The following is a 24,336-nucleotide window of genomic DNA, read 5'->3' on the forward strand; positions in this document are numbered from 1 at the left end:
GTTGTTTTTTTTTTTCTCTCTCTCTCTCTCTCCTCTCTCTTCTCCCTCCCTCTCCCTCCCTCCCTCTTTCGCTCCCTGTCTTTATTTTTCACTTTCCACCATCTTACCAGGGGCCCTTATTCTGTTTAGGGTCATTGGAGTTCTCCTGGGCCCCAGAGTCCAAATCCAGAGAGAGAGCTTCAAGGGCAAGGTGAACTGAAATGTCTTTGGCTTAGCTTAAATTCTCATCATGGGGTTTGAGAAAGAAAGCAGGTTGATGGGAGGATAGAAGAATGGAAGGCAAAGAAAAACAAACTTCTTGTTGTGTTAGGCTGTTCACCTACAGTCATTTAAAAAATTCTTATAAAAACGTACACCCCAAAAGCCATTTTACAAATTAGAAAATTGTGATCTAAAAAAATGTTAAAGGATGATTTTTCCAAAGGGTAAAGTCATGAATTTCATACCAATATAAAATGAATATATAGGCCTGGCCCAGTGGCTCAGACCTGTAATCCTAGTACTCCGGGAAGTTGAGGAGGGAGGATCACTTGAGACCAGGAGTTCAAGACCCACCCGAGCACGAGCAAGAGCAAGACCTTGTCTCTAGTAAAATACAAAAATTAGCCTGCTTTGTGGTGGGCTCCTGCAGCCTTAGCTACTCGAGAGGCTGAGACAGGAGGATCATTTGAGCCCAGGAGTTTGAGTTTGCTGTGAGGTAGGCTGAGGCCATGGCATTCTAGCTTGGGCAACAGAGTGTGACTCTGTCTTAATAATAATAATGATAATAATAAATAGCAAATAAAATTAATATATGTCAAAGATTTGACTCATTAATATAGGAATAACATAGACACACAGGTAATCAGGAATATTAAAAAGAATTTGCTAATAGGTACAAAACTGATCATTATCCACAAGGAAATAATTAACCGTACCTTCCTTGCCCAAAATGTATTTGTATCTCTATGGACAAGAATCATTTATATTACTATCTATTGTCTACAATGCACAGAGTTATCGAATAGTTCAAACACAAGAGCAGACTCTTCTAGAATCAGACACCCTGAAAGGGTCCTCTAGCCGATCTGTAATGAAATTAGGTAACACCTTCAAGGTTTCACAGCTTCTAAACAAAAGATCTGGAATTCAAATCAGATCTATATGTCTCTGTAAGTTATGGCTCCTTCCTCTGTAACTTTTTTTTTGTTTGTTTTTTGAGACAGAGTTTCACTTTGTCGCCCTCAGTAGAGTGCTGTGGCTTCACAGCTCACAGCAACCTCAAACTCTTGGGCTCAAGCGGATTCTCTTGCCTCAGCCTCCAAGTAGCTGGGACTACAGGCGCCCACCACAATGCCTGGCTATTTTTGGAGACGGGGTCTTGCTCTGGCTCAGGCTGGTCTCAAACCTGTGAGCTCAGGCAATCTACCCGCCTCGGACTCCCAGACTGCTGGGACTACAGGCATGAGCCACGGTGCCTGGCTTGGTACCAGGTAGCTTTTGGACAGGAAAATGCTTTCCAGCAGAAATTGTGGTATTGACCATTCATCACCCCATTTGATTGAAAGTCCCTGGTCTCAGGAATCGCCTTCAGAATGTACAGCAATGTTCTGAAGAACTTGTAAACCATGACCAATCATTTGCCATCTTGAGAGAGTCTTGTCCTCTTTTCGAGTGTTCCCCCCAAGCTCTCAGAGGGGCTGGACACTGGCCGGATCCCTGAGAAACACTAGAAGAGTCTCAAGACTGGCACCGCACTGTGCCTTGGAAGTGGGGAAGAGACGCCTCCAGCCGGCCCCAGTCAGTTCTTTGCTTCAGCAGTTGCTGGCCGCTGGTACAGCCGGATTATACCTTCATCATGTAGCCGCTTCCAGACGTCTCGCTCTAACTTGAAGTCATGGTTTATATAAAAGATCAGTTTTTTCCATGACTTATCATAGTAGTGATCAGAAAAGCGCTCGTGACCCTCGGTGATGAAGCCGTAGGCACTCACCTGCGTAAAGGGGGAAGGAAGAAATAGGCCTGGAGGTGCCGCCTCCCAGGCTTCAGCTAGTGGGCTAACTGTGGGGGTCGGGAGGGATCCCTTTGTCTTGTTTCCATCTCCACGGGTCGGGGAGCAGGTCCCCTGGGTGTGCACGTGTGCACTCATGCACACTCACTGTCCCGGGCTGCCTCTCCTGGTGTTCCTGCTCCTGAAGTACAGCCCTACCTGGTCACAGAGGTGAAGGGCGGTGAGCAGCAGCAGGGCCCCAGTGGTGGGGCGGTATATTCTCCAGTGGGCACCGTTTAGGGTCTTAGACCTCAGAAACCTGTGAAATGCCCCAGACCCCAACTGTCAGGATCCACAGGGTGACAGGGACCTGGGCCCTCCACGTGCTTTCTGCTCTCACCTGTTCTTCATGTACCGGAGAAAGTCTGGGTGCAGCAATAGGTATCTGTTCAATCGCAAGGCTTTCTGAAACGCTTCCTGGGGCCGCCCGTGCCTGTGGTCAGGAATGGGTCATTTGGGTTCAGTTCACCTGCCCACCACGTGGGGTGGGCTGCGTCAGGGTTGTGGATGTGACTCTACCTCCAGGTGAAGGCTAAAGCTGTCCCCACCTGCCCAACCCTTGATAGCCACACACTGCACAGCTCAGCACGGGGTAAGGAAGTAGGGGAGGGCAGTGGGTACTTAAACCAGTAAAGAGTCTTTGACTTCACGGTCTGATTCAGAAGTAGTGCTTCCAGCCACTCATAATCCCGGGTGCCTTCCAGGAAATGCAGGTAGTGGATGTCCTGGGGACCAAGGACAATGGGTGGTCCCAGAGTCCTACCGCAGGCTCTGACTCCAGACTGCCCACTCGCTATGGTCTTGGCTGGGTCTGGCTGTCCTCCCTGCTCTTGCCCCTCATATGGAGGACACTGGACCAACCCCAGACCCCCCCCAGACACAAGATTCCCATCTCCCTCTCCTGCCTGCATGCTCCCTTCTCCAGAGTCTCTGGTCCTTGTTGCTCACCTTCCCCACAGGCACGCTCTGGAACCCCCGCCTGCCCAAGGCAAGAAGTGACTGGGTGACAGAGAAGGCGGTAAAGCCATAGAAGGATGTCCGGGTACCCACATCCTGCTCATAGCCTTTAATGAGAGCCCCACTCAGTCTGTGCAGAAAAAAATCATTTGGAGCAGGTGAGTGGAGCAGGGAGCTGGTGGAGGGGCAAGACAAAGGAGGGGACTCAGAGTGGCCACTCACCGGAACACATAGTCATGCCTGTCTATCTCTTGGCCCACGTGGGAGTTGTTCAGGATGCCCCCGTTGCCCACCACGGCACAGGTGGTGCACCGGGAGCTCCCAGCGGGGAGGCCAGCCAGGAGCAGCTGCTGCTGGTGCACGGGAGGGAAGCGTGTCACCACCTTCTGCACCACTGCAACAAGGGGGGCTCTGCTCAGAGCCCTGGAAGGGACAGGAGCCCAGCCCATCATCTCTTCCAGGTCTGGCAGACCCCGGGGAAGAGGCAGACCAGAGACAGAAGGCCCACTGCCTGCTGCCCTTGCAGGACTGCACACGCAGCAGGGGGTGAGTACTCACAAGAGTGATTGAGCTCCATGAAGCCAAAGGGCGGAGCAAAGTGTTCCAGGCGCTCCCACTCACTCTGGTTGAAGCGGCTGGTGTCCAGGAAGAGGGTGAGGTTTGGCAGAAAGAGATTCCGGAGCCATGGTGACTTGGAGGCTTTGACCTTCACAGAACCTGTGCAGGTCTATGGGCAGGAGGGCTAGGTCAGGTGGGTTGGGGGAGGCTATAGGCCAGGGCTGGCCTCACAGTAGGGAAGGCACTGCCTCTGCTGCCTCTGCCATCCCAGTCCCCTTCCATCATCCAGGCCCACTACAGTCCCAAGGTCTCCCGGGGAATGGACATTCTGGGCCCTCAAGGCATATGTGCCTTTGCCAGTGTGAGAAGAACCACATCTCGAACACCCCATGTGTCCAGCATATGATTGTGTGTGTGTGAGAGAGAGAGAGAGAGAGAGAACAGCACATCTTGAATCCTGCCCTCTGTGCAAGGACATAGGATGACAGCTGGGTGATATGGTTAAGTCTGGATTGTTTTCTTAGGGTTGGAAGAGAGTGAAGTTTGCACATTGGCCTTGCAGGAGAAACAGGCTCTGCTGGGGACCAGGGCGGCATGTAAGGCTGGGGTGTCCTGTTAGTCCCAAGCCCTCCCCCTGCTGGAGGATGAGGATTCGGGTATCAGGCCCCAGAGCAGATCATGCCCTCTCACCCCTACACTGGTGAGCCCCCAGGCCTCCCTTAGGGGTTCCGGGGAGGCCCCTCCTCACCCACTCCTTTCCCACTGTCCAAACCAGGACTCTGGGGTCTGCTTCTCTCTCCCTCATCAGGGTCATCACAGGAAGGGTGGCTGGGACCAGAGCAGAGCAGGACTGAGCTCCAGACAGGACAAGGCAAAGCCTAAACCTCCCGCCAGAGGTGTTGAGAGGGTGGGGGAAGGCTGCAGAGCAGGAGCCGGGAGGGACGGGGTGTGGAGAACTCACCGTCTGAAGGCCCCCCTCCTCTAAACTGTATTTTTCCTCAAAATCCCACTGAGGTTCAGCTTTGAAGTTAGCGGCCTTCAGTTCTTTTCTCTGGGCTCTCTGTGTGGTGTGGTTCTGGAGAGGGGCAGTGGGTGGAGTGGCCTGAGCCTTCTTCTCCTTGGGCGGGACAGGTGGGGTGGCCTGAGTCACCTTCTCCTTTGGTGAGACAGCTGCTGTGGTCACTTCTCTCTGTCCCCTCATTGACCTTGCTCCCACTGTGGTCAGCAGCACGTCCTGACTTTCTGGAAAGGCTGTCTTTGCAGTGGTGACTGCTTTGCCCTGAGCCAACACTGGCCTTGTGGCCATCGGCTTCCCTGTCTGGCCCTCCCTTCTTCTGGTCATCTCTGTGCCCCAAGTCTTCAGTAGTGGAACCTCTGTCCCCAAGCCCGGACCTCTGGGTGTGGCTGCCGTGGCTTTCTCTTTTTCCTGCCTCTTCGGTAATGCCACCTGTGGGGTGGCCACTTGGCCCCACTCCCTTGGGGGATCCTTGCTGGGCTCCGTCCTGCTGTCCCCTGCCATGTGGGCTCTGGGCTGGCGCTGAGTGCTGAGGAGACTGTCGCCTGGCTCTGACTCCACATCGTCAGCTGTCCTCCTTCCCATGGTGGGCGCCTGGGACACAGCCACTTGTGGTAACTCTGGAGCTCTCATTTTAATGTTCTGTTTAGACTGATACCTAGGGACACCGATAACGTTTGATGAAGGCTAAAGACTGTAGAAAAGTGAGAAGTGTATCTAGTATCTAATCTCCACTTCCAGGGAAAGCGCATCACCATTTACCACCAAAACTTACACTGCACCCTTTGTCAATGGGTCTGGAAACTCACCTCTGCCCAACAAAGCAAACCTGGCAGAGCGAGGAACTTGGGGATCAGGGACTAGGTGCCAAGACCAGAGTGGAGATGTTTCCCCAGAGCTGCCCCTCAGCTCCTGTGCTCACTCCAGGGCCCCAAGTGCCTGGCCATTCCGGATCGTGAGTTCTAAGAATGAGTTTGTGTGACCCTGGTTCTATCACCTAATATTTGCACAATTCACTTATTTTTTTATTTTTTGCAGTTTTTGGCCAGGGCCAGGTTTGAACCTGCCACCTCCGGCATATAGGGCCGGAGCGCTACTCCTTTGAGCCACAAGCGCCACCCTGTTTGTTTATTTATTTATTTATTTATTTGAGACACTCTCATTTTGTCACTTTGGTAGAGTGCCATGGCATCGTAACTCACAGCAACCTCAAACTCTTGGGCTCGAGCAATCCTCTTGCCTCCACCTCCCAAGTAGCTGGAACTACAGGCGCCCACCACAACACCCAGCTAGTTTTCTAGTTTAGTAGGGACGGGCAGGGAAGGGGTATCTCACTCTTGCTCAGGCTGATCTTGAACTCTTGAGCTCAAGCAATCCACCTGCCTTGGCCTCCCAGAGTGCTGAGATTATACCGTGTCCCACCTGGTGACTTTTATTTTTCTTGAAATGAAGCATAGGTAAACAAGGTAATCTCATTTGCAAGGAAGTGGAAGAGACACATTCACGTCAGGGCCATGGCTGCTGACCTTGGCTTTGAAAGATCTGCCGTAAAGATTAACTTAAACACTACCATGGGTCAAACCTTGCTTAAAAACAAACTCTTGTTTGTTGGTACTGTTAGAAAAAATATATATATTCAGCAAATATTTGTGGAGAGCCCACTCTGTTCAGCTTGTCTCTTGTTACTTGCTGGAGATCGCAGATGAAAGGCACGTTCCCAGCCACAAGGAGGAGCAAGTCCCCGCGGCCTGGGAGCATGAAAGAGGGGGTTCTGTCTGCACCCCCAGGAGTGAGGAAGGCTTCCAGGAGGAGCTTACTCCCCACGGACTATGACTGGCATCATGCATTACATTCCAGAGTTGACTTCACCATGTGTCCACTTGTTAAGAAAGATCTATGGAAGAATTTCAAATGGGAAGAGAGTGGTTGTGGGGTGGAGGGGCACGACCTGGTGTCCATCCTAGAACATTTTTTCCAGTAGTAGTAAAAGACAGATTTAGGGTAGCTGGTCTGACTCCTGGCACTCAAGGTATTTAGCTGCTGGGATTGTACTTACCTGTTTTCTTTTCTCTTCCTTTTTTTTTTTTTTTTTTGAGATGGAGTCTCACTGTGTCACCCTTGGTAGAGTGCTATGGTGTCACAGATCACAGGAACCTCAAACTCTTGGGCTTAAGCGATTCTCTTGCCTCAGCCTCCCAAGTAGCTGGGACTACAGGTGCCCACCACAATGCCTGACTATTTTTTGTTACAGTTGGTCATTGTTGCTTAGCTGGCCTGACCCAGGCTCGAACCCACAAGCATCGGTGCACGTGGCTGGTGCTGTAACCACTGTGCAATGGGCACGGAGCCCTTTTTCTTCCTTTTTTGACACAGGGTCTTGTTCTGTTACCCAGGATGAAATGCAGTGACCTCATCACAGCTCGCTACAAACTCAAACGCCTGGCCTTAAGTGATCCTCCCTCCTTGGCCTCCCACAGGGCTAGGATTATAGACGTGAGCCCCATGTGCCTGGCCTTTATTTTCTTTTTATTTTCTACTGTCAAAAGCATTACTTCCTTTCTGCAACTTAGTGTTGTGCAGAGAAACCTGGATCCCCCCTTCTGCATGCCTCTCTAACTGGACTGCGTGGTGGGGTCCCTGTGCTGCCGAGGGTTTGGGGGGGATTCCTGGGAGCCTTGGGAGAAACAATTTTCCTCTGCCGATATCAGTCATCACCCAGATGGACCCCTACCCCTGGGACCCTAGGCCTCCCATTCATCTTGGTCACATTTGCCCCAAGCTCCCTTTGTCTGTTTGCACAATTCTTCTTCTAAGCTATGTAACAGACTTACTGAGGCTACATGAAGAAAAAAAGAAAGCGCATGAAATGTGTAACCAAAGAGACCTGAGTGACAATCCTGACACTGGTGTGACTCGAAGAAATCTTCCTAAGCTGACCCTCGGTTTTCTTATCTGTAAAATGGGCTGCTGCCTTTTGCATCTGGGAGAAGTCTCCAGTGAGCATGAAAGCGTCTGGCACAAAGGGCGAATCAGTGTGAAGTCCCCTCCCCGCTCATCCCACTGAAGTTCTTTGCTTTTAGTCATTCTGAGTCTCCTGTGCACAAGCAGAGACCGGCTGCTCTCCAGCTCCTCTGTTGCTGCTTTGACACAGCTATTCATTCTTTGAATTTGCAAATATTTGTTGAGCACGATATGGTTACCAGGGCCTCAGCAATGCATTTAACCAGACACACATTCTTCCTCCCAGGGAGCCTGAGATACAAAAGGGATTGACCAATAACCACACAAATAGACGCCAAGTTGTAATGGGATGTGCTGGGAGAGGCTGAGTGTGAAGAGGCGCCGCGGACGGGAGTCCGAGCCAGGCCCCGTTTCCTGCAACGACGAGGGCATTGGCTTCATCACGCTTTGGGGGTTGTATTTGTTCAGGGCAATGTCATCTCTTTCTTAAATTACAAACTCCGAGGAAGTAGAAATTGTTCTAGGGCGGCGCCTATGGCTCAGTGAGTAAGGCGCCGGCCCCATATGCCGAGGGTGGCGGGTTCAAACCCAGCCCCGGCCAAACTGCAACCAAAAAAAAAAAATAGCCGGGCGTTGTGGCGGGCGCCTGTAGTCCCAGCTGCTCGGGAGGCTGAGGCAAGAGAATCGCGTAAGCCCAAGAGTTAGAGGTTGCTGTGAGCCGTGTGACGCCACGGCACTCTACCGAGGGCGGTACAGTGAGACTCTGTCTCTACAAAAAAAAAAAAAAAAAAGAAATTGTTCTAGGCAGCCCTTACCACAGTCCCATCCCAGGGCCACGTCACCGCCCAGCAGGGCTTTTGAAAGGGTTTTTAAGCCCAAAAGGAATAGACTGACAGAAAAGTAGAATAGCGTTTGACACATGTACATAGTACATACAGAGGAAATCTCATTCAACAAATGTTAATAAATGTCTATTCTGTGCAGCATTATGTAGGCACCAGGAATGTAAATTTGAATAAGGACCTTGGAGCTTTGTAATATGTGATCGTTGTTATTAGAAGACAAAGCACATCTCTTTTATTACAGGAGATTCAGGGCTGGGCCGAGGCGGGAGGGGTGGGGGGGAGCGGGCAGGTTGCCTCCCTTCATCCTTCCTCCTCTTTTCTCCTCCAGGGCCCTCACCCGGTTGTTGCCAACCCTCCTTGGTTAATCCCCTATTTCCAGACTTCTTCAGCCTCAAGAAAACACATTTGTTCAGGCCTTCCAGGAGGGGCATTCACTGTTCTGACCTTGAAACTTAATGAAGACTTCAGTTCCTTAAAGGTTGTCAGGAAAGGGCTGACAGAGGCATCCTTATTTCTCACCTCCTGGGGTTCTTTCATCTTTTGAACACACGCATCTTCAACTGGACTTGTGTAGAAAATGCCTCTGCCTTTGTTATAGGGCTCAAGGGAGTAACTAAAATGGGAGGTAATTCAGATGAGAAAAAAGCAAAAGGCTGCAGGGGCAGGGTTGGGCTGAGATAGGGAACCTCCTGAAAAGCCCTCAAACCCTAATTCTCTTTCCACTTTCAATTAAGGGGGAAAGAAAGGAGAAGGATTTATTACAAGGATTGAAAATGTTTCAAGAAACTCAGGAGCAAGAGCCTGGAAGCAGAAACCTTCTTCTAAGAACGTCTTGTTTTTACCTCTGCTCCTCTGAGTCTGCTTTCATTTAATTAATTAATTAATTTATATTTTGAGACAGGGTCACTCTGTCACTCAGGCTAGAGATGTCATCATAGCTCACAGCAACCTCAAACTCTTGGGCTCAAGTGATCTTCCTGCCTCAGCCTCCTGAGTACCTAGGACTACAGAGGCACCCCACCAGGCCTGGCTGATTTTTCTATTTTTTGTAGAGACAAGGTCTCAATACGTTGCTCTGGCTGGTCTAGAGCTTCTGGCCTCTCATGATTCTCCTGCCTTCACCTCCAAAAGTTTTAGGATTACAGATGTGAGCCGCCACACTGGTCACCTAGTCTCTCCTTCTCTCTCTTTCCCTCTCAGCAGACCAACTTCCTTTGTGTTAGCCCACGTGGTAGAAGATGGCCATCCCATAACACCTATTTTGGGGACTGTTGACTTTTTCTGTTTCCAGTTTTTCATTATCAGGAGAAAGACTGTGGCCCACTCGGGTCCCCTCTCCGTCCATGTCTTGGAGTCTGGGTCACAGTTGTGACATCCTGAGGCCTATCGTGTGCATGGGAGGAGCACAGTGTCTGGAGAAGAAGCACAGTGTCTGGCTGTGCAGACACCCCCAAGTATCAATTATGGAAGAACACCCTCCATGCAGAGTGGAAGACCGGAGCTAGTCAAGAATATATTATAGCCAAGCATAGTGGCTCACGCCTGTAATCCCAGCACATGGGAGGCCGAGGCAGGTGGATTGCCTGAGCTCATGGGTTTGAGACCAGCCTGAGCCAGAGTGAGACCCCATCTCTAAAAAATAGCTGGGTGTTATGGTGGGCATCTGTAGTTCCAGCTACTTGGGAGGCTGAGGAGGATCACTTGAACCCAAGATTTTGAGGTTGCTGTGAGCTATGATGCCATAGCACTCTACCAAGGGTGACTAAGTAAGATTTTGTCTCAAAAAAAAAAAAGAATATACTCTAAATGGATTCCTCCCACATTTTTTTAGTAGAAAGATTGGAGTGCTGTGAGAGTGGGGATGAGACTCCTCACCCACCTTTGGGCTGACACTGTGTGTAAGCTCCAAGCTTGTATGAGGCACTCAGCAAAACAGAAACTAGCTGTTCACTGGTTCAGCAAACAGCTCTTATTGCTCAGTGGGGCCTCTCGGTGGATTCACCTCTCCTCCACTTCCCACCCCACAAGCTCAAAACGCTTTCCCTTCCAAAATGACATCATCCCCATCTTGATGATTCTCACGGCTGCAGCTGGCTGCCCAGCAGGTACCTTCCCATGAGTAAGACTGGCAGGGACGAAGAGGCAGGTGGTCTCTTACATCACAAGTCTAAAGCCAGACGGTACAGACACCTGAGCATCTAGTGGCCACCGTGGCCTGAAGTCACAAGGCACTGCTCTCTGGAATCCTGATAGAGGCAAGAGTGGGCCAGTGACTCCCTGAAGGGCTGTTCCCTCACTACAAGTGACTCGTTTACAGGAAGTCATAGCAGTGACTGGGTAGTGACAAAATTAAGTAATTAAGTTTCCTTTCCTTCCCCATAATTATATACACCCATGATTGCTAGGACTGTAGATGTTGATGATTCCCATGCATGGTATTTACTGACTTTTCAAATTGTGTCCACTTTGAAAACTGAGTGCCCTGCACGCTCCTGACCTTATACGCTGTGGGCTTAGCTGGGTGGAGAGAGTTTTTTTTTTTTTTCTATGAAGAAGGTGTAGTCCAGGAGAACAGGAAGGTTAATCATGGATCATACCCAAGCAAAACACAATTTAGTTTCATAATTTCATTCTATTTGGGAGGTAAAAATATACGATACTGCACTTAAAAAAATAATTTATCATTAACAGGGATCACAGACCTTTGCGATGATTATCTGGCAACCTCCTTTTTTTGTTTTTAATCTTATAAAAAACAATCTGGAGGCCTCGGTGTTCTTAAGTGCACATCACCAAAGGGAACCTGGAGGCAAAGACATGGCCAAAGGTTTTAAGTTCATCCATGCCTACAGCCGGGGGACAACTGTTGGCAGGAGAGTGACATGCCTGAGGATGTAGTACTAGCGATGGTACAGGAAGACGCCGAAGGCGACCTGGATGTTGAAGAGGCTCTCCAAACTGAAATTTAGGAATCTGACCACAAGTCAAAGGTTACTCACTAATAAAGCCAGTAGGGGGAGAATATTATTTCATTAGGGATAAGAAAAGAGCTCAAAGAGCCCTTTCAATTCTCTAAATAAGGCTGCGCTCTGTCCCTACTTTATGGGACAGAGACTGGAAGAGGCTCCAGGTGGGTTGTGCCTGCTGCCGGCAGCAATGGCCACCATGCACTTTGCCCCTCGACCCCTCTTTCCTCTTCCTGGTTTCCTGCTGGGTTCCCCCAGCTGTAGCTCTGCTTCTCCTTGAAAGAGGAACCAGCTACCCTCTGGCTCCTGCCTGGCGCCCTTCCTCACTGTCTGTCTGGAAGCTGCTTTTGTCCCCAGGACCCATTTGTCAGCCCAGCCTGGAGTTTCAAGATGCCCCCAGGTGTCCATGTAGGCGGTTCCAGATACCGGATCTTCAGGGTCTCTGTCTTATCTGAAATAAATGAGAACCAGCTGTTCCACTTTTCTTTTCAATCTCTAAAGTTTATTTTCTCTGGGAAATCCTGAAAGCTTTTCACACGAGAATGAATGACTTACATTTTAAAGTTTTACCTTGAAACTTTTTTTTTTTTTTGCAGTTTTTGGCCGGGGCTGGGTTTGAACCCACCACCTCCAGCATATGGGGCTGGCGCCTTACTCAGCTGAGCCACAGGTGCCGCCAACTCAGCGGCTTCTGGGGCTGAAACTATGATTGCCTTCATTCTCTTTGTATGCTTGAGAAAATTGCAGAAATCCGTATTCTCTTGTTATTCTGAATGTCATTTTTTCAAATCAAAGTCAATGCGTGTGTTTGTTTGTTTTGGCCACATAAACCCTGCCAGGAGACACTAATGGGGATAATATATTCTGGGAACTAAAGAGAAAACATTCAGAGGAAAAATGAGAAGGTCACTGCTCAAAATGCTTCGGCCACTGGATCCAGCTTCCAAAGCTGCCCCTGAGCACAGGTGTCCCAGGGGTGCCCTGAGAGCCCTGTGCGCAGAACGACAGTGAACAGGCGTGGAAGCCAGATGCCCTTGCTCCCTAAAATGCACAAATACAGACTCCTAGGCCTGAATATTATCGTGAGAATTAAGGAGTCTAGAGAACACCTTAAATAGGAGTGGGGGTGGGGTGGGGCCAGACTAACCAGGTGAGAAAATAAAACAAAACAATCTCAAAGGTCAAGAATAACAGACAGACAAAGAACCCTGTGGCCCAAGGTTAAATACTCCCACACCAAGGCTGTTTTAAGTAAAGTTGATTTTATAATCTATAGTTGGTACCAAAAGGAATGATCGCATCTCAGAGTAAAATTTATTTCAGGAATGATTGCAAGTTCAGGTGACATTTTTAGCTTGGCATTTTGAGATAATGACCTTGAGGTTACAGACAATAGTCCTCTGCTTTCCCTGCATATTCCGGCCCCCAAATCTTCTACTGGGAAAGGGGAGAAAGAGGAGAACGGAGTCAGGATGGGGGATGAGGAGAAGTTGGTTAAGGAGTTGAGAAATACAGTTAGATAGAAGAAATAAATCCTGGGATTGGGAATACATTGGGGAGATTATAGTCAAGAATAATTTATTGTATATTTCAAAATTACTGCAAGATTGTAATGTTCCCAACACACAAGAAAAAGGTAAATGTTTGAGGTGATGAATGTCCCAATTAACTTTATTTGATTATTACCCACTGTATGCAGGTGTTAGAATATCATATGTACCCCCCCAAATATGTGCAACTATTACATACCAACTCAAAAACACTAAGATGAAATTACCAGAAACTTGTTTATAATTTCTACATAATTCAAGAGGTCACATCTTTCAAAAATAGTCCTCATTGCTGCAACATAATTTTCAGTGTAAAGCTGGGAAATATGCAATATATAATTTCATCACGAAGTCTGTACAACTTCAAAATCTTACTAGAATAGCCGGGTGCAGTGACTCATGCCTGTAATTCCAGCACTCTGGGAGGCCAAGGCAAGTGAATCACCTGAGCTCAGGAGTTTGAGACCAGCCTGAGCAAGGGCGAGACCCCATCTCTAAAAATAGCCAGGTGTTGTGGTAGGTGCGTATATAGTCCCAGCTACTGGGAAGGTTGATGCAAGAGAATCACTTGAGCCTAGGAGTTTGAGGTTGCTATGAGCAATGATGCCACAATAGTCTGTTGAGGGCAATAAAGTCAGACTGTCTCAAAAAAAAAAAAGAAAGAAAAATTTCACTAGAATATACAAGCAAAGCAATTGTCATTATGTTGAATTGTAGGGAAGTGTCAAAATGTCTTTTTTTTTTGAGACAGGGTCTCACTATGTCACCCTCAGTAGAGTGCTATATCATCACAGCTCACAGCAACCTCCAACTCTTGAGTTTTAAGCGATTCTCTTGCCTCAGCCTCCCGAGTAGCTGGGACTACAGGCGCCTGGCTCTTTTTTGGTTGTAGTTGTCATTGTTGTTTAGCAGGCCTGGGCCGGGCTTGCACCTGCCAGCTTTGGTGTATGTGGCCTGTGCCCTACTCACTGAGCCATGGGCGCTGAGCCCAAAATGTCTTTTTTGACCTAAAAAAAAAGAGCCAATTTATGTTTTTTGTTTGTTTATGTGTTTTATGAGACAGAGTCTCACTTTGTCACCCTCAGTAGAGTGGTGTGGCACCATAGCTCACAGCAACCTCAAACTCTTGGGCTCGAGTGATCCTCTTGCCTCAGCCTCCCAAATAGCTGGGCCTACAGGCACCAGCCACAATGGCTGGCTACTTTTCTTTTTTTTTTTTTTTTGCAGTTTTTGGCTGGGGCTGGGTTTGAATCTGCCACCTCTGGCATATGGGGCTGGTGCCCCACTCCTTTGAGCCACAGGCGATGGCCAGCTATTTTTTAGAGATGGGGTCTCGCTCTTGCTCAGGCTGGCCTTGAATGTCTGAGCTCTGTTGATCCTCCCAGAGTGCTGGGATTACAGGCGTGAGCCACTGCACCCAACACCCAATTTATGTTCTGCTAGAAAATATAACAGGCCACTGAATAAAGTGGGAAAAAGGATGAAAGGGCAGAGTGGGAACAAGGTCCCCTGTTCTTCATCGGGGCAAAAATAGCTCCCTGAGTCTTCCTGTGCAGAACCCATAGCCCTAGGGTGACATGAGCGGCAGCCATCTGGTATTGTCATCTACTGGTGACTTAACCTCTTGAACTCCACTGACTATATTCCTGTATTTACCTTGTATTATACTTTAATCTGGGAGAAAACTAACTTCTTGGCACTTGGCAAATGGACAAGCAGAGACAGCCCTGGCCGGGATCTACCCCTGAACTGCACCTACAGCCCGTGAACTCAGGCAAGTCACAGAATGCTTTGGGCCTCTGTTCCCTCTTCCATTAAATGAGAATCTTAATACCTGTCTCACAAAACTATCGTGAGACTTCACAAGCCAACGTTAAGAGGCACTTCAAAATACCATGTTGGCCTGTGCAGTGCCTCACACCTGCAATCCTAGCACTCTGGGAGGCCGAGGCAGGTGGATCGCTTGAGCTTAGGAGTTTGAGACCAGCCTGAGCAAGAGCCAGACCTCATCTTTAATGAAAATAGAAAAATTGGGGGGCGCCTGTGGCTCAAAGGGGTAGGGCGCCAGCCCCATATGCCGGAGGTGGTGGGTTCAAACCCAACCCCGGCCAAAAACTGCAAAAAAAAAAAAAAAAGAAAGAAAGAAAGAAAGAAAAATTAGCTGGGTATTATGGCAGATTCCTATAGTCCCAGCTACTAGGGAAACTGAGGCAGGAGGATCGCTTGAACCCATCAGTTTGAGGTTGCTGTGAGCCAGGCTGATGCCACAGCACTTTAGCCTGGACAACGGAGTGAGACTCTATTTCAAAAAACAAACAAATAACAATAACAACAAAAACTACCATGCTATACAAATGTAGGTAAGTCAGATTGGGCCAGGTGCTAATGCCGTGTGACACCTGGCAACAATGTGAGCCCCCCAACTCTCCTCTGGGTTCATAAATGCAGAGACGACAATCTAAAGGAATGACAAGATCAAGGCCATGGGTAAATAGTATTTAATTTAGGCATTGAATTGCTGCTGAGATAGCTGTGGTCCCTGTCCTTTGGGTCCACCTGGCTTAGGTGTGAGAGTTTTCTGACACTGTCTATGGTCCTGTATTCCTAAGCTCAGCAAGCATTCTCTTCCTTCAGAGGTCTTGTTTAGATGCTTGGAACGTGCCAAGTAGAGTATGGGGCCCTCTGACCCTGGAACCTATGGATCCCTCTCTGCACTTTACTGCTTAAAGTTGGGAAGTCAAGAAATAGCAGGATAAGCTCAGCGCCTATGGCTCAAGCCAGCCACATACACCTGAGCTGCCAGGTTGGAATCCAGCCCAGGCCTGCCAAACAACAATGCAACCAAAAAATAGCTGGGCAGTGTGGCAGGCGCCTATAGTCTGCTACAGCCTCCCTACTTGGGAGGCTGAGGCAGGAGAATCACTTGAGCCCAGGAGTTGGAGGTTGCTGTGAGCTGTGAAGCCACCCCACTCTACCCAGGGAGACAGCTTGAGGCTCTGTCTCAAAAAAAAAAAAAAAAAAAAAGAAAAGAAAAAGAAAAATAGCAAGATAAGCATGTTATTTAGAAATAAGGGTAGCAAGTAACAAAAGGGGTAACAGAAAGAGGTAAGCGATTGTCACAGAAACCTCTATTTTGATGCAAGCCTCATAGTACTGTTTGACTTAAAATATTTGTGTGTTACCTCATAAAAAAATCGAAGAGAAAAAACTCTAAAAACTAAGGGAGACATCTTATTGAAAATTCTACAGGAATTTGAAAACGCAGTGCCCAGTTCATTGTGCAGGTATTAACTGAGCAGCTGTTATCTGCCAGGTGTTTGGCGCTACCTGTCAGGGGTTAGAGATAAAACGCTATGGTCGCTGGACTTAGGAAGCTCACAGTCTAGCAGAGAAACAGCCTCGAAGATAAGGAGCTGCAATAAAGTATCATGGGCATGATGACATTGGTCTTGTGCAGGGGAGACAGGAAGCAGCAGGGTATGACCAAGGGACACAGTGTTGCCGAGGGGACACTTGAATTTGGAGGTGACACCTACACTGGGTCTTTTGCTCCTGAATCTTCAGAAATGAGCTTTTATAAATTATTTTTCTTTTTATAAAAGTAATCTGTGCTTATTGCAGAAAATGCATTTAAACATAAAAGGGTATCGACCTACTGTTATTTCACTCTTTTAGCGCCTCAGGGCATGAGTGGCCAGAGACCTTGTCTATGCCTGCTGTGCTTTCAAACATTGCTGTGTGCTAATTTCAAATGTTATTTAATTGTTTTTCTCTCTACCCACAGTCCCTGCCACCCAACAGTTCAGCCTCAATTCCATATTCAAGATTTGGTGAAATAGGTAAAATGCCTTGGAGGAATTAGGGGGGAGAAGAACTTTGCTACTTCCTACCATTGTCCCTTCCCTGGAAAGATTTCCTAGGGTGCACTCAGGGTGGGAGGAGGGGGGAGAGTAGAGGGAAGAGAGGCATCCGTAGGTTCCAGGGTCAGAGGGCCCCATACTCTACTTGGCATGTTCCAAGCGTCTAAACAAGACCTCTGAAGAAGTGGCTGCTTGCTGAGCCTGGGAAGACAGGACCATAGACAGTGTCAGAAAGCTCTCGCACTTAGGCCAGGTGGACCCAAAAGACAGGGACTATCTGACTATCTCATCAGCAGCAATTCAAGGCCTAAGGATCGGCCACCCCCTCCCGTTCCTCAGCACCACAGCCGGTGTCCTGGAGCCCTTGTTTCCATCCTGGGGTTGGGGCAGGGGTGTAAGAACTGCTGAGATTAAGTTTCCCTGCAGCTCCATGGATGGGAGTCCAGAATCAGGAAGCAGGGGGTGGTAGAAAATAAAGTTATATTTCTTATGCCAAAACAAAAACCAGAATCCATCAGTTTGGTTTCACAGCTCACTCACAATTATCATCTCTAAAGCTAAAACGGGCAGCTGTTCCAAAACATACACGTACTGGTACATAGCAGGCCACAGAAGCCAGGCGGGCAGAGATGCGGTCTCAGGGCATACCTGCACATCAGTGAGCAAACCGGAGACTAACACCCTGGCTTTGGTCAGTTTGGTGCTCTTGGTTATGTCTTAAGATGATACGAGAGGTGGCCCAATATTATAGGCTTGAAATCACACATTTAAGTTCTTCCAAACCACTCCTCCCACCATCCTATTTGTTGGCAATTCCAGCTGACCTGAAGGCCTGTTCTGAATCATTTCTTCCTCTTGGGTCCCCTTGCTCGGGGCCTCATGAACTCTCTCCTAACCCACTGCAATGGCCTCTAACCTATCTGCCCTAAAACCACCTTCCCTCCACCATCCAACCTATAGGCTATTGACAGAGTAATCTGCGTAAAGCACAGATTTATCAAGTTTACGCCCTTACTCTAACATTTTTGATAGTTATAGAGTTTAAACGTTTTGACGTGTTATTTATATGTCACGAATTCATTCTTCCATCAACAAGCATGCGTAGGCCGGCGCATTGGCTCACGTCTGTAATCCTAGCACTCTGGGAGGCCTGGGTGGGATGGGTTGCTTGAGTTTAGGAGTTTGAGGCCAGCCTGAGCAAAAGCAAGACCCCCTGTCTCTAGTAAAAATAAAAAAACTGAAGCAAGAAGATCACTTAAGCCCAAGAGTTAGAGGCTGCTGTGAGCTGTGACGCCATGGCCCTGTACCCAGGGCGACAGCTTGAGTCTCTGTCTCAAAAAAAAAGAAAAGACAAGAAAAGAAAGAAGGGCGGCGCCTGTGGCTCAAGGGGTAGGGTGCCGGTCCCATATGCCGGAGGTGGCGGGTTCAAACCCAGCCCTGGCCAAAAAAAAAAAAAAGAAAGAAAAAGAAAACAAAATACTTATTAACCTTAGACAACAACAGAGGTCAGAATAAAACAAGGGGGCACAGGTGACTCTGGAAATGAGTCTCCACTTCTGAAGTAACAATGATGTGCCCTAAAAATGGGGGTCATCACTGTCATACTGGCCCTCATGACTCAAGGTCAACGTTATGCAGCTTCCTTTTATTTTTGATTTTCCTGTCGCTCTCTGCCAGGCAGCACTGTGGGGGAAAGAAGGGCCAAGGGCAGTCTCTACACAGCAAAACCGAAGGTCACTTTGCCTCTCCCCTCCTCCACCTGCCCCTGCAGAGTCTCTTTTTATTTTCCACATCTTCCTGGTCCCACGGTTACTATCTCAGGCCCGATCCTCTCCATTCATGTTTCAGTTGCTGAAGTGGCCTCCACCTGCCTTTGTTGTCGGGTTCCTCCCTCCCTGCCCTGGTCATTGCTGGTAGAAACTCTCTGTCCCCACTCCCTCACCTCCACTGGTCAGGCCTGGGCACTCATTCACAGGGCCCTCCAATCTGATCTGCCCGGTTCACACAGGACAAACTCATTGCCGCCTTGAAATTCCTCCCCTCCTGGCGGCCTCCTGGCTGCCCTCCCCACTCTGGTCCTTCCTCTCTGCCTGCCACTGCTGGGCTGCTAAGCAAAGCTGAGTCAACCGACTCTTCTCCCCTCCTTACCTTCCCCTAATTCCTCACCAGAGCCCTGCCGCCTCTCAAATTCTGTGTTCTCTTTGAAGCTTCTATAGACACAAAACCTGCCCTCCAGGGACCTCCCTCTGCTAAGGCGCTGGCTCCCTCTGTTAGGCATTTGGGAACTTAATTATGCACCAGTTTCGGGAGCACTTGCAGCCTGCCCCACTTTTCCTAGCCTGCGAGGTCTTCCGCAGACCCCACAGTGTTACAGTCATTTTCAACAATTATGACTTAGTCTAAAAACATAAAAATTATAAGATACACACATGGACACACATGAATTCAGTCTAATCCACTCCAAAGCCCAACCCCCCCAGGGTTCAAAGCTCTTCTACCCCACCTCAGCCAGGCCAGAGGGCTGTGGGGCTAGGAGAGGTGGGAGAAGATGAGGGGGAGGGAGCGGGAGCCGGAGGCAGGGGCAGCAGGCATCCGGGTCTGCTGAGAAAATGCCCCCTCTTTTCACAAGGCCCAGCTCTTTGGTATTTTTACCCATGTGACCAACTGTCTTCTGGGGCTGGGGGATCCCCTGCACACCCCGAGGATTAGTCAGCTTCTGTCTGATGCTGGGGGCCCCTGCTGGCACCTGTGGTCTCTGAACAACCAGTAAATGTGGTTTCTCTGGGGAGGGGTCCTCCTTTGTCCCCCGGGTCTCCTCAGGTCTCCCTGATTCATGCATTTAATGTCCCCAAATAGTTTTCTGAAGCAACTTTCCCATCACTTGGCTCCAGCAGGTAACTGGGCAGTTTAGGGCTCTGATGCCCAACCCTCTGACCCTTACTCTGGCAAAGTGCCCGGCTTCCCTTCCACAGCCTTCTGGGCTGTGAAGACCTGGGATGGGGCAGGGACGTTCCATCTCTTCCCAGGTACATCACACCAGGGAGAATTCCCATGCCCTTTAGCTTCAGAAATCTCTAGACCAGTCTTCTTAACATCTACCCCTTAACTCCAAAGCACATGGGATTGGTGGGGGAAGGTGTCCAGCTACCCTGACTAGGAGTGATTCTCTACTTCCACCTGGAAAGTCTCTGCAGGGGCCCCGGGGTCCTCCGGGCTTCTCTTCCTCCCTTGGTTTCTGATTTAAGCAAGATTGAGTTGGATTTTTGTCAGTTGCAATCAAAATAGTTCTAACAAATACAAACCCGTACTCACACCATACACATGGATTTCTGGTGTATTTAGTAAGCTTAAAATATGCAAGTACAGAAATATTAGTAGAAAACATAGAAGAAATGTACATCACGTTGGAGTGGGATTGAACTTCTAAAAATTATACCAAGTCCGATGACCATAAAGGAAAAGGTAGACACACGAAATAAAAATTACTTCTGAATAACAGAAGATACCACACACAGTGTAATAAAAACAAATATCAGGAAACATTTGGAGCATCGTAACATATATGATAGAGAAGGGTTAATACCCCTAACACACAAATTGCTCCTACAAATAACACAAAAATAAATGATGTAATGAAAAGAGGCAGCCGGGCGGAAGGCAGTGAGTTGTCCCCGTGGACTGTTCACCATGGCAGCTCGAACTCTGTTCTACCCTTGCCCTTCTCACTACTGCACCTGACTAGTCTTAATTAAAAAGAAAAAAGGAAAAAATAAAAATAAGGAAGACCCTCAAAGTCACCAGTGGTATGAGAAACAGTAATCCTCTGGCCTGAGATGATAAAAAATAAATTCAGCTGGGAGCCCCATAGCTCAGTGGCTAGGGTGCTGGGCCTGCCAAACAACACTGACAACAACAACAAAAATAGTGGGGCATTGTGGGGGGCGGCTGTTGTCCCAGCTACTCGGGAGGCTGAGGCAAGAGAATCACTTAAGCCCAAGAATTGGAGGTTGCTGTGCGCTGTGACACCACAGCACTCTACCGAGGGCGATACAGTAAGACTCTGTCTCAAAAAAATAAATAAATAATAAATAAATTAATTAAATCAAATCAAATTTAATTAAAAAATAAAAAAACATGCTTTTGCCTGTCAGATGACTAAACCTTAACAACGTGAATGATATCTGATGTCATCATGGGAGCGGGAAGAGTCAACTCTCACACCTGTTGGTGTAGCATTTTGAAAAGACAACTGGGCGGTGCCTGTGGCTCAGAGGAGTAGGGCACCAGCCCCATATGCCAGAGGTGGTGGGTTCAAACCCAGCCCTGGCCAAAAACTGCAAAAAAAAGAAAAGATAACTGGACGACCTTCATTGATGTGTAATATGAACGTATCCATCACCTTGGCAATTCTACTTCAAGCAATCCACCCACAGAAATACAGTGGAACCTCCTTAGCTGACCCCTTCCCTACACCAACCACCTCCTTATGTTGACCTAATTCTCATAGACCAGAGATGCCCCACGTGTACCTATCAGTACGGTAGGCCTAGTTCCTTACGTTGACCACCTCTGTACATTGACCAGTTTGTCCTACCGTCCTGCCGTCCTACCGTCCTTGTACAAAGGCATGAGTATGGGAAGGCCTAGTGGTGACCTACCTGCCAGTCAGTAGGGCTTGATAAAATAAACTGTCTCTGTCCTGAGGACCGCTGTATAGCTGTTGAAAAGAAGTAAGTAGATCCGTTTGCACTGACAGAGAAAATTATCCATAATACAGTGTGATTTAAAGAACCAACTTGCAGGCAGTGCCCATAGCTCAGTGAGTAAGGCACCGGCCACATACACCAAGGGTGGCGGTTTCAAACCCAGCCTGGGCCAGCTAAACAATGACAACTGCAACAACAAAAAAATAGTTGGGTATTGTGGCGGGCACCTGTAGTCCCAGCTACTTGGGAGGCTGAGGCAAGAGAATTGCTTAAGCCTAAGAGTTGGAGGTTGCTATGTGCTATGATGTCATGGCACACTACCCAGGGCCACATAGTAAGACTCTGTCTAAATAAATAAATAAATAAACAAACAAACAAATAAATAAAATAAAGAGCCAAGCTGTGCCATAGCCAAAATAGAACGTGGAATAAAAATTAAGAAAAAGGGGGTGGCGCCTGTGGCTCAATCGGTGGGGCGCCGGCCCCATGTACCGAGGGTGACCGATTCAAACCCTGCCCCGGCTGAACTGCAACCAAAAAATAGCCGGGTGTTGTGGTGGGCGCCTGTAGTCCCAGCTACTGGGAGGCTGAGGCAAGAGACTCGCTTAAGCCCAGGAGTTGGAGGTTGCTGTGAGCTGTGATGCCATAGCACTTTACCAAGGGCCATAAAGTGAGACTCTGTCTCAAAAAAAAAAAAAAAAAAATTAAGAAAAAGGGAGGGGCATGGTAGCTCACACCTGTAATCCTAGCATTCTGGGAGGCCGAGGTGGGTGGATTGCCTGAGCTCACAGGTTCAAGACCAGCCTGAGCCAGAGCAAGATCCCCATCTCTAAAAATAGCTGGGTGTTGTGGCAGGCACCTGTAGTCCCAGCTACCTGGGAGGCTGAGGCAGGGGAATCACTTGAGCCCAAGAGTTGAGGTTGCTGTGAGCTATGGCTATGGCACTCTACCAAGGGTGACAAAGTGAGACTCTGTCTCAAAAAAAAAAAAAAAAAAAAAAGAAGGAAAGAGAGAAAAGTCAGCCTATGGAACATCATGAGCACAGGCTACGGGGCCAGAACGCTCAGGTTGGAGTCCCAGCCCTGCCACATACTTGCAGGGAGATTTGGGGGGACTTGCTCTAAGTCTCTGTATCTCACTATCCTCAAGACAATGTGAATTTGAGTTAATGGACAGGTGGCATTTAGAATAAGACCTGGCCCGGAGTAAATGCCATGGAAGTGTTAGTGAGGGCAGTATCACAATTCCACCTATGTGAAGGTGCGAGGAGCGGCTGCTGTGGAGACACCCTGACTTCCTGCTTCACCTGTCTGTATTTCCTTTTAACTCTATAGGAGTGTGTGTTACTTTCAAATTTTAAGAATGGTGAAACAAGATTAAAAAAAGACACCACGATTAACTTGGGGCTCAGAATGGAAGCTTCTCCCCTGAGTGGGAGGTCCTCCATCTTATTGACAAACTTTTTAGGGTGAGTCTGATTCTGAAACAAGTGAAACACTCGTAGTAAATCTTTTGCTTCAGGACAGGAGAACAAAGCTGCATTCAGTACTCACAGCCTCACAGGGGAAAGGGTCCCTCTCCCTCTGTGGGCCCTGCCGCCCCGCACCCCTCTGTCTCCTGTCTCCACTGCTTCCCAGCACAAGTCTGGTGACACCTGGGTGACACCTGGGGCACCCAGGTCCCCTGGCCAGCACTGCCTCCCTCTCCCCCACATCGTCCCTCTGGTCTTCCTTCCCAGTGGCTATTGACAACTTTCCTGACCTTTCCTGTCCCCTGTCTGGACACAGAGATGGCTCAGAGTTCCCCATCCTCCCTGCTCTTTTTTTTCTTCTGCTTCAGTTTCCTGTGATGGCATTTGAGGAACTTAGGAGGGTCAGGATCTTACCTGGAAGGCTTTGTGCTGGGCTCCTTAATCAAGGAGGGCAGGGCGAAGAGGAAGAAGATGAGCACAGCCAGGAGCAAGGACCACCGGACCCCCGGGCTCAGGCGGCTGAGCCTCCACAGGCAGGAACTCATGGCGGAGGGTCAGGCCCTAGAGGAAAGTTCTGCATGTCCTGGGGCTGGGCGCAGACAGCAGGGAGCCTCACTGCTCAGGCCTCCTGGCCCGACAGTGCACACCCTTTATCTTGACAACAAGCCACTCTGCTAAGTGCTGAGTCTATCAGTCTCTGCCAGGGCAGGAGGAACCGCCTTCGCTGCTCCACGAGGACTTATAGGCTGGCGTGGCTTGACGGAAAGGAAACTCCTTTTGTACAAACAAATTCACCTTCCTCTTCTTTGTTTCTGCAATTACTGGATGTAGATCTTTATGAGAACCGTACATTCTGTGCAGCTTCACCTTGGTCAGGTTACCTCACCTTCCTGCTTCATCTCCACGTGGGCAAAGCAGAGGCGGCCCCTCGTGGGGTTATCATGGAGGCGCCAAGAGACCCCCACATGTAGTGTCTTGTTCATGATGGGCTCCCAACACAGGGTGGCTGCTTGACCCTCCCTGCTCCTGAAATCAGGCCCTGGAGGACATGGATGATCAGCACTGTGGAGTCCTCACAGCCACTCTGGGCTGTTATTGTTCCCATTTGATGGTTGAGGAAACATCCTCTGTTAGCCAGCGGGCAGCCTGGGATCCCACAGAGAGCCACAGGCTGGGGGGGGTGGGGCAGGCCCGACTGACCCAGAGATCGTGAGTCCTTCCCCCATGCACAGCAGCACCTCTGAGAAATCACTCAGTCTGAAAACAAAACCCCAAGAGAAAAATATACAACTCAGAGGAAAAAACATCAGGACTGGTGGTAGAAAACTCAAAAAATCCAGATAAGAAGCCCTATGTAAAGTACTGTGGGTTGTTAATTGTTAAAATTTATCTAAATACGTATATTAAAAAACTTCATA

The 24,336-nt window shown here is 48.7% G+C and overlaps 1 protein-coding gene across 3 annotated transcripts; it reads right to left on the reverse strand.

Moving 5' to 3' along the window:
• Positions 1-310: 310 nt before the first annotated feature.
• ST6GALNAC1 (ST6 N-acetylgalactosaminide alpha-2,6-sialyltransferase 1) lies at positions 311-23,601 on the reverse strand. 3 transcript variants are annotated; one of them, XM_053570406.1, is made up of 10 exons: positions 23,333-23,463; positions 21,400-21,458; positions 4,506-5,217; positions 3,545-3,713; positions 3,209-3,380; positions 2,978-3,116; positions 2,657-2,754; positions 2,370-2,462; positions 2,189-2,288; positions 311-1,972 (listed from the first exon to the last, which is right to left on the reverse strand). In XM_053570406.1, the coding sequence occupies exons 3-10, from the start codon at positions 5,190-5,192 to the stop codon at positions 1,781-1,783; spliced, it is 1,650 nt and encodes a 549-aa protein (XP_053426381.1). In that variant the 5' UTR covers positions 5,193-5,217; positions 21,400-21,458; positions 23,333-23,463; the 3' UTR covers positions 311-1,780. The 3 variants fall into 3 exon arrangements, with proteins under 3 accessions (XP_053426381.1, XP_053426380.1, XP_053426382.1); XM_053570405.1 differs by lacking the exon at positions 21,400-21,458 and having other exon boundaries at positions 23,333-23,601; XM_053570407.1 differs by lacking the exons at positions 2,189-2,288; positions 21,400-21,458 and having other exon boundaries at positions 1,839-1,972; positions 23,333-23,601.
• Between the last annotated feature and the right edge of the window lie 735 nt (positions 23,602-24,336).

Source organism: Nycticebus coucang, chromosome 18 (genome assembly GCF_027406575.1).
Source record: "Nycticebus coucang isolate mNycCou1 chromosome 18, mNycCou1.pri, whole genome shotgun sequence".
In the NCBI taxonomy this organism is placed as follows: Eukaryota; Metazoa; Chordata; class Mammalia; order Primates; family Lorisidae; genus Nycticebus; species Nycticebus coucang.